Source organism: Aptenodytes forsteri, unplaced genomic scaffold (assembly GCF_000699145.1).
Source record: "Aptenodytes forsteri isolate BGI_AS27 unplaced genomic scaffold, ASM69914v1 Scaffold54, whole genome shotgun sequence".
NCBI classification, from domain to species: Eukaryota; Metazoa; Chordata; class Aves; order Sphenisciformes; family Spheniscidae; genus Aptenodytes; species Aptenodytes forsteri.
In genome coordinates this window covers 16,539,513-16,549,516 of record NW_008796044.1, presented here as the reverse complement: position 1 = coordinate 16,549,516, position 10,004 = coordinate 16,539,513, and the positions used below count along the sequence as shown (strand labels likewise).

Genomic DNA, 10,004 nt, shown 5'->3' with positions numbered 1-10,004 from the left:
CTCTTCCTCATCCTACAGCATATAGCGAGGCATCGGCTGCTAACACACACAGATCCTAGTCTGATGACGAGCACCTGAAGGAATTTATATAGGCTTCTACCCCTGAACACGACAGCAACATAGGCTTCTGCATTAGCAACACCGCACTCCAAGGCTGAACTAGTGTATTCTGGAACACTAACTTCACACACAGATGGATTGATTTCTTGTAAGAATCCAGGATAAGCTGAATATTAAACTACAAATACAGCCACAGAAAGAATTCTCATCAGAAGGTTTTCTCTAGTAGCACTTTTAAACTGAGGTGTATTGTTTGCAATACAGGATGCTGGAAAGGCTTCATCATGCCCGTCCAGCACTGAAGTATTTCATGCCCACTGACAATACAGTATCTATAATATGCCCAGATAATATACACACCAGCACAAAGGCAGGCCCAGCAACCTCATGAATAAGCAGATGTGAGCAGCAGCTGCATCCAAAGCATGGGTTTGAATGCTGCCTTAGAGCAAGTTATGAATGCTTTCATTAATGGTCACATCAAAGGTTACCTAAAAGCTGGTAAGCCATCAAAAAAATATATCCATCTGGATTGCTTGCTATTTGACTTCCAACTTAATCTGAGAAGTTGCCCGCTGTGTCTGACTAGTGGCTTGCATTAGTCATTTAACAAATTCTTTACATCCGTTTTATTTCTATTAACCACTGCCTCAGTGCGATTATTCAGACACTCAGTAGTAAGTGACAGGTTGTCTAGTTTCAAATAACTAGAACCATTTGCAAACGAAAGTTTAAAAGCCCTTTATTAATTCAGAAGTGAAACACTGATATTTAAAGTGAGATAAGTATGTTTATTAAGGTTCATTCTACTCTAAAGTTTATACAGAGAATGGAATGCAATACAAGCTAAGAGCACACCTCAAAGATCTACCACACAACCATCCCCTACTCCCTATAAGGGAACTGTAAAAAAAAATAAAAATCAGAAAACCAGTTACTGTTTAACTAGTTGCAAGTGGCTTTGTCCAAAGAAGTTAAGCTTGATATTGCATTAGCTTTGTATGCAATAATTAAGTCTCTACAAGCTGAAGTATCACATAGAGGCATAAGATTTCCTGTGGACACATGAAACCATGTTTTAAAGAGCTACATCACAAGGGTTGTTTAAAATTGCCTAAAAACGAGCCACTAATGGCATGCACAGGTCAATAATATTAACTTTGGTAATGTCATTTTTGGTCAAACCTGGATTCCACTTTTAACAGTAACATGTATAAAAACACACCCATCCTGTGCATAGAGCAACACGCTTTTCATTTGCTACCGGCTAGAGGTAGGTCTTCAAGACATGGTTGAAATATTCAAACTTAGCTGTCAGGAGCTTGCTTAGTTCTAGATCACATCTTTCACTAGTCTATAAGGCAAGACTAACAGGACAAGAAAGTGGTCAAATATTTCTTTTTTTTAAATGCAGGACAAGAACCATCTTGAAAGTTATATAGCTTTAAGTAACACTAATTTTCCCCACAATGGTTTTAGAAGAAATCAGTGACTTTTTTTTACTTTACCTAGTTCCCCAAGACACATTCTAGTTTGTTTTTCTCTCTGAAGCTATCAATACCCTGTAAATACAAGTGTTTTGTTCTTCTTGAGGAAGAAGTCATAGGTGGTTTTATTTACAATGGAGTCAATCTTTAGCATTGTAACTGGACTTGAACAGTTTAAAAGTATAATGAAAATGACAACCTTAAGTGCTACTTTCCATACAGAATCCACACTTAGTTCAGTTTTATTCATTGCAGAGTAAAGTAAAAAGACATCCAATTACACTAGTAAAAACTCAGAAGATTTAAATTTGTACTCAAAAAAAACACTACACATGCAAAAGGAACAATATCCTGCTAACACAACTTCATTTGCTGCTGCATTTGTCTAATATTAACAATTATGAACAGAGCAGTGCAACTAGTATTTGGAACAATCCTTACAGTGTTCGAGTGTCAGGCACAATACTTCACTTCTCTTCACACCACTGGTTCTCTTTACGTACCTAAAAGAAGATTTTAGCTGTTAATATGTTGCAGTGAACTTTTAAAGGTTAGCTGTAAATTCCCATAAGCATTCAGGATTACTTATTGCAGGAAGGCATGAACTTGGAAGCAGCTTTCATTTTTCACACAGGGTTTGTCATTAGGAAGTCAGTCTCCTAAACTGACCCGTTTATCAATCTAAACCAAGAAATTTATTTCTCATGCCTAGATTTGATCAAAACTGAATTCTTCCACCAAGTAAAGCAAATGGACTAGCTTAAGACTAAATTGCTTGTTTCATGACATAGCACTGAAGACAAACCTAAGTTTGTCCTCAGTTCACTGCCTTTGTATTTAAACAAGGCATCTTGTTCTGCTCTTTCCCACCTCTGCCATTTTGCAGTTGGTTTGTTGTTCAAGTTCTAAGACCGATGAGTTCATTACTTAATCCAAACATCTTACCCTTCTAGCCACATGCAACAATGCATCTTCAGCATTCTTACTACAGCTCCAAAACAGCAAGCTAAGGCTGCCACAAACAATCCTACATGTTTTCTTACCAGACACACGTTTGAACTAGGAAGTCAATATGCTTTGTTTTGACCTGTTCAGGTAATGGGCTGCAAGCACCGTAGGCACTGAGAGGTCTTCCACCAATAGCAACCCAATTACGAGGAGTTGATGCATTAGTTTACATTTATTGTTAACAAATCAGTTGCATCACCCATTAAATTCTGAAGCACCACACAATTCAGCACAAAACCAGCTAAATTATAAGTAAACCCAGATCAAGTACCTGTGCTTCTTCCTCCTCAGTGAAGTCATTCTTAATATTGAATGTCTTGCGAATTTCTTCTGGAGTTTTCCCCTTGATCATGTTTGCAACTGTCTTGCATGTGACATCAAGCAAACCTTTGATGTCCAAGTAATTTGCAGCCTGTGGAAGAGTTACCAAATTTAAAGCCTCCATATCAATATTCTGCCTCTGTAGATGTACTACCAAAGTTACGCTTACACTGAAACTGCAGAATACTGCAACTGCAAACAGATCATCTCCACTTTGAGAAGCTTCTAGCTAGAAGCTTGAAGCAACAGTACCGAAAACTTGCTTGCCAAACAGAAGGGAAAGCCATTTGTACCATGAAAGACACCCCCCTGCTCCTCCTTTTACAAAGGGCTTTCAGAAGCCTGCAAACATTCGAGACCTTCAGTGTTGAAGTGCTGTTAACTAAGACAAGTAATGTTGTCTCACAATACCACATAAGGTACAAATTTTAAAAGTCAAAGCTAGATTTTAATTTGGATGCAGACCTCCAGAACTCCATTTCTAGTAAATAAGCCCTCAACTAAAACTCGAGAGCCACAAGAATAAAGACAGCTGTAGGGCCCCATATTCAGAAAAGCATATTAATTGATAAATGAGCAAGGATAGATTAATGCCTAGCATTAGGTTAACAAGCATTCCAACATCCTCAACAATTTTAGCCAGTAGTTTGCCAGAACTACTTGCCCTCCCCACATCCCCCCCTGAAGAAGTTATTCAAGAAGCATAAAGACTTTGTCAAGTGCACAAATAGAGCACACTTCACAGGCATAGCCTTTACACTTCTTGAACATACTTACCAGGATAAGTTCAAAAAGTGTTCCTTGGTCTACTTTCAGAAACTCTTGATCCCACACAGGGATGTCATCTGTTCTTTTTTCTTTGTTCTCATCATCCTCAGGAGGAGGTGGATCATCCTTGTGATGGGTGCACCACTGAATCACCTAATTATTGTTTTGATATTAAAGTTTTATCCAAATGATTCTCCCATTAGGCCCCACTATAAAACTTAACTTCATTTTAGAAGAACTGTACCTTTTTCTCTAGATTAATATTAGAATCATGTATGAACATGCTCCATTACCCGGTATTTTCCTCTTTGAACAACTGATCCCCAATCCTGAAGTACAACAGCCTTCAAGAATCCCATCTCAGACAGTAGCTAGTTAATTACTTACGATCTTAAAAGCCAGCTGCTGGTGTTACAAAGTTACTCAACCCTGCGCTAAAACACATAAGACTGCACAAAGGAAACCTAAACCTCATTTTGCGGTGTTTAATCTGTTTGCAGAAACACAATTCTTATTAAGCAGAATACTACATAGGGGAAGAGTGTAGAGTGGTAATAGCTACCAGCAGGACGTGTTCACCACACTACAAAGTTTACCTGGCAAAAGTTTGCATGTTCCCAAGCTTGCTTTTTTTTTTAAACACCACCAGCTCATCACCCAGACAATTAAAGGAGTAGGGATCTACTGCAAGTAAAATCCTGTTCCATTTCACCAACCTGAGAGACTTCACAAGTTTGAAGTTATTTATGTGTATGTTCACTAGGAAATAGTTCCTAACCCTGTATTTACCCCAAAACAGTCCAGTGCTTGTTTTGGCACACCACTTTCTACTTCAGAGCAAAAAGCATCTTGGAAGACAGCAACATACTTTTTCACTTTTCTCACTTGATCCAACAATAATCATGGTCCATTACTGAATTTAATACCAGCAAGTGTGCACAGCCTCTTAAGCACTGTAACTGAAACACAGGCACGGCCAGTTACTCTCACCACTGCCTGTCCCTTAATCCTTTCTCCTAACATTTGGATCTCATGAACAGCCACCTCAGTTCACGGAATCCAGTTAAAATCAGTGCTTTTAATACCATGAAATACTAGTGTGCACAGATGTCCACCACTTCAACACCTCAGGAAGCCTGTCTGGCCTCCAGCTGCTGTTCCAGAAGATCACCCCTGAAAGGTCTTCTGCCATTTTCTGTCTGCCAGCCTCAGCCCAGTTCTCAGATACCCTAGATACCTGTGTTCAGGCACCTCAAATTGGTTAGGCTTGTAGCTTGCACATGAGAAGTATCTTTAATACAACAGTTCATAATATCCAACTCCAACATGAATTTCACATTTCATTACTGCCATACAACACTATCACTTTCAGCATCTTACCTTTTTTAAGATAGCTGCATTAACATTTGGAAGAGGGACTGGGTCATCATCACCTTCATCATCCATTCCCAAATCTAAAAATGGAAAGATGACTAAGCAACTGGCAGGCAAAACCATTTACTCTTCTCTGAACTGGGTCGCTTCACCAGTTCTCCACTATTTTAACAACGCTGAGGCTGAATGGATTGGTAGCAAAGGATCTCCAACTGGTAAAGTCAGAAGCTTTTAGAAAGCTTCAATGAGGCTTTGTGGAGCCATGGCTGCATTATACATACTAGGTTATACCAAGTTTAGGCTAAGTAGCTAATAAGGCTACCTCATCAAACAAGAGCATCAACAAACCATAGGTTAAGCAGTCAGTTACTTCTCAGAGCAGAACTTGCTAGTTCGGTGTTCTGGGAATAGGGTATGTTGAAGAATCAGACAAATATTTGTGTATTTTTACCACTTTCAACAGTTCAATCCACAAGTTAAACCAAAGTGTTCCAACTGAGATCTCCCATTCAATTCATTATCAAATAAGAATTCAGATCTACTGTGGTAAGTACAGACAATGCGTTGTCCTCTACAGGAGCAGTAAATACCATAGCCAGAGAGATGCCAGATAACTGGCATCTCAAGCACTTGTACTGATTCTTACCAGCTGAAGAAGTTCGCATGCTAAGACAGCAGCACAAATCCTTCAATCAAAAAAGCATTTAGAAAGCATGTGTCTGATACTCCTTGTTTTAAAAGCTTGTCAGCATGCTCAAGGCAGATTTGGATAAAGTTTGTCACTTTGTCCCCTTGATACAATTAAGTAAAAACTGAGAGAAAAACTTAATTAAAATTTTGACTTGATACACAGAACAAATACCACATTAGCCATCTTTGATTAGAGGGTATGCTTTTTTTATTACACAAATGCTAACAGTTGGATGACACCCTAGCTGTCGGAGATTAACATCTTGTAATTAGTTATGTAGTTGAGTAACTACGCAGACCTTCACTCGTTATATGCACAGATGAGCCAATTCTACATCACCAAGGAACTCAATTTTTAAGAACAGATGACTGTCACACCATCATCACTCATCAAATTTGTGTGCAATTAAAATAGCATATACTTCTGTATTTAGGCAAGTCAACTACTGTTGTTATTAGTGGGATATTAGTTAGCACTACTTTTTGTTTGGAATAAGTAACTTCATAGATTCAGAAACTAAAATACTGGCATTAAAGGGTACTGCATATGTCACCAATTCATGGAAACTTCAAATGCATACTTTGAACATGGTGGCAGATACTAGTGTAAGAAGTGACCAGTCCAAAATTGTTGGTATGGGGAAATAATTCAAGCAGTATCTCAAGTTTAGTCAACTCTGCTCAACTTGTCCCCACCGCCTCCAAACCAGCAATTTCACCTGTTATCAGAAAATTGATACTTCATTGGTGGTCTCATGACACTCAACACAACCCTACCTTTCAGCCCTTCCCCTTTCAGCTGCAGCACCCAAGACACAAAGCATCATTTAACTGATGCTTAACTAGCTGTACTGCAAACGCATTTCATCCATACTAGGAGACTGGTTCTCACCCATATTAGTAAGAGGCTAGTTTATGGTGCCTAGCTTACAACACTCACCATGTGTAACTTCCCTTTCAACACCACCTGAGTGTCACTCAACACCAGCAGTGACACAGCTTCTGCATGAGAAAACTGAGAAGAATTGTGCTCCCTAATGTATTCCAACCAACTGCTGTTTCCTGCCCATGTTGCTAGTCATGTTCAACAGCATCTTATTAAGAGAATAAAAGTGTTCAATGGTTGGAGTATTTCAACCTTATCTTTGTTTTTCTTACGTATAAGGTGTCGCAACCAGCCAAAGATTTATACCCAAGAGCATCATTTTAACAACATCTATAGAAAGATTTTTTCCAAGTTAATTCCTGAATACACCCAAAAACTGGAAAAAAACACCAGTAAACAATGAGGATTTGCACTAGAGGGATTAGACACAGTTTGCTCTGTATCCTAGCCATCTGGCAGATTTCCCCTCCCCCGCCACGAGTTCTTTTGTTTCAAATTTATGTCAGCAGGAGATCAGAACTAAGTATTTATCCCAAATAATTTAACTGCATCCATAAGCTCACAATATAGGCTTCACTTTAGCTCTTCCTTCACTGCATTGGTTTATCACCTCCCACCCCATTTAAAAGATATTTACATCGTAAGACTGGTTTGTATGATTAAATAAACTTAGTTTTTAATATTATTAGATGTTCTGTTTGCTTAACTTTTACAAAACTGAAGTAGGCTGTAGGCAAGGCAGTGGAATGCTTGTATTTTACTAGCCTCCCTGTAAGTGCTCTTAACAAGAAGACTGAACTTTACGCTTTTTGCAAGAGCACATCCACCCAAAACACAGTTTAAGCTACAACAGCAATTGTTCCAGCTGTTCTGACATAAGACAGCAAGCTGCTTCATAGGTCTGGGAATCCTGTTTCAGCCCAGTACTGGTTTGTCCCCTTTGGTCACAATTCCTGTTCAAGAGGCTTCCTTGAACACGCTGCTATCTCTGCACGAGCTAGCGATCCCCAGGCTTTATGCTCTTACCTTCCAGCATAGTCTTTATAGTTACAGACTGTTTTGCAATTTCAACATCAACTTCAAAGATTTCTCCATCTGAACTCTGCAGTTTAATTGAAGGCATCTACAAGAGAAGGACAGTTATTTCCACACAATATTCAGCAAATATTACAAGTTTAGCCGACTCGAAGATGTACATTACCTTTACTATTTATATTGGTTCTTATCAACAGCAGACAGCCCATTGCCACTTAAAGCACACTCAGATTGTTCACTGCTTGAATCAACAGGCCTAAATTCATTAATCCTCATGCTTAAGAAACAAGGACTGATAGAAAGAAGCCTAACACCAATTTAAGAGAACTTTTTTCTTAGTTTGAAAGCATACAATACACAAAATCTATTAGTCAACAGTGCTTCCATTTTTTACAGTGCAACACTAGAACTATCTTTCTCCTAAATTAACCTTCAACAACACTTCCAAAACACTACTTGTCTTCAAATCCAAACAATTGCTACTCACTTTGACTACTCAAATGAAGTCAGATCTCAAAAGCAGTTTTCAAGTGATAGCCTCTGGAACAGAATCACAAAATTGAGGTCGGAATGAACCCCTCTAGACAGAGTCTAGTCCAATCTCCCTTGCCCCAGAGTCAAACAGGCCAGGTTACTCAGGATCAAAGGCTTCCCTTCAGAAAAGTGTTTGGTTTTCCGAAGAGATTAAAAAGCAATGTGCCACTACGAGGAAGGCTTTCAGCATTCAATACTACTCTTAGAAAGATCAGCACTTTGTTAGCATTAGGAAAGACTAAGATGACTACGCATTTTAACAAAGTTCTTCAAACAAACCGTGATGAGACCTACAATAGAAGCAGCAGACTTCAAAAATGTCACTAGCAGGAAAATAATCAAGCTTTACAAGAATGCATCTTTCCAGATATTTAACAACTTAACCCCAGAAGTAATGCACTTGATACAGCAGCTAGTAGCTTACAACTTCTGCCTGGAACTACACACGAAGTCTGTTTGGGTATCACTACACTTGAATCAGCTGACTTGAAGGACATAATAAACATAACTTCCTGGCCACATAAACTTTATAAATCAGTTCTCAACAAACTAGTCAGATGCGCTACAGTAAGTTCCTTTACCACTCGAAATATTTATTAGCAGCACACCATTGCAACAGTTTTGGTTTTTTCCTCAAGTTACCTGCTTAAAGATCTCTAAAGCATGTATTTGTAAATACAGCCTGCGAGGCACTGTAAAGAGAAGCTCTAGAAACAAAAAAAATCACAAATTAATTTCAATTAATTTTCAAGTGTTCTTCCCCCACCAAACTTAAGAGCTGTGCATGCCAGTTCCTTACAGTAGCACTTGAACTACCAGAATTGAATTAGCTGGACCACTTTCAGCAAACTTACATTATCTCTCTTTGAATGCCTCCTGTAGCTCATCGGTTTGGCTGAGCCTGACAGTACTGCAACAAACCCAGTCCAATGGAGGCCAGCCAAAGCACATTATTAAGCAGCTCACACCAGCCTGAAGTCCTCATTGCTTCAATTTCCATTTGGCAGAGCGAGTAGCTAGTTAATGTTTACAGAGTCATGCAACCCTATATGACAGCGCTACTTCTAATTAAGATGGGTGTTCTGGAGGGACACAGTCATGATTGTTCCAAAGATACAAATATATGTATCTCTCTCTCTACAAAAATAAAATTTGGATTAAACCATAGTTCTGAGTTAGTAGGTTGAACGATGCTCTGGAAAAGAAAAAATTATCTAAGCATACATTTCAGATTTAACGCATCTGTTCTTGCAGCGATTGTCTGCAAGCACTCAAGAACAAACCCGGCTTCAGATGCCAGCCTTCCTGTGCTTGTGTCTAGGATTACATAATGCCGCACAAGGGAGCCAGCACGACAGGGATGCTGCCTTAACGCGCCCAGCCCCTGCAAGAACATTTGCATTGAGACCCTCGTATCACCCAAACCCGCTTTCATCAAGACCTCTGGGTTATTGTTAGAGAGTCTGAATCAGGTAGAACGAAGTTAATCTACTGCCTTATCACTGATAACAGATCAGGGTTTCATCCAAGTTTCTTATTTTTATACCACAGAGCACAGTCTCCTGGAAGAAAAAAAAAGTGTCATTTTTAGCAAACTGCAGTACAGCTCTGGAAATAGACGGGCTTTGGCTAGCAACACAATTGGGCTTCAGATGCCAGCCTTCCTGTGCTTGTGTCTAGGATTACATAATGCCGCACAAGGGAGCCAGCACGACAGGGATGCTGCCTTAACGCGCCCAGCCCCTGCAAGAACATTTGCATTGAGACCCTCGTATCACCCAAACCCGCTTTCATCAAGACCTCTGGGTTATTGTTAGAGAGTCTGAATCAGGTAGAACGAA

At 39.3% G+C, this 10,004-nt stretch overlaps 1 protein-coding gene across 3 annotated transcripts; it reads right to left on the bottom strand.

Annotated features, from left to right (window-relative positions):
• Window positions 1–786: 786 nt before the first annotated feature.
• Window positions 787–9,623, bottom strand: SKP1 (S-phase kinase associated protein 1). Of its 3 annotated transcripts, XM_009285924.2 has the most exons (7): window positions 9,605–9,622; window positions 8,806–8,870; window positions 7,621–7,717; window positions 5,025–5,098; window positions 3,654–3,797; window positions 2,827–2,967; window positions 787–2,050 (listed from the first exon to the last, which is right to left on the bottom strand). In XM_009285924.2, the coding sequence occupies exons 3-7, from the start codon at window positions 7,715–7,717 to the stop codon at window positions 2,015–2,017; spliced, it is 492 nt and encodes a 163-aa protein (XP_009284199.1). In that variant the 5' UTR covers window positions 8,806–8,870; window positions 9,605–9,622; the 3' UTR covers window positions 787–2,014. The 3 variants fall into 3 exon arrangements, with proteins under 3 accessions (XP_009284199.1, XP_009284200.1, XP_009284201.1); XM_009285925.2 differs by lacking the exon at window positions 8,806–8,870 and having other exon boundaries at window positions 9,605–9,623; XM_009285926.2 differs by lacking the exons at window positions 8,806–8,870; window positions 9,605–9,622 and adding an exon at window positions 8,117–8,135.
• Between the last annotated feature and the right edge of the window lie 381 nt (window positions 9,624–10,004).

Coding starts and splice junctions, on each gene's coding strand:
- SKP1 (XM_009285925.2), bottom strand. CDS start 7,717: ATGCCTTCAATTAAACTGCAGAGTTCAGATGGAGAAATCTTTGAAGTT. Junction 5,099..7,620: donor TATAAAGACTATGCTGGAAG/GTAAGAGCATAA, acceptor TTCCATTTTTAG/ATTTGGGAATGGATGATGAA. Junction 3,798..5,024: donor ATGCAGCTATCTTAAAAAAG/GTAAGATGCTGA, acceptor AACAATAATTAG/GTGATTCAGTGGTGCACCCA.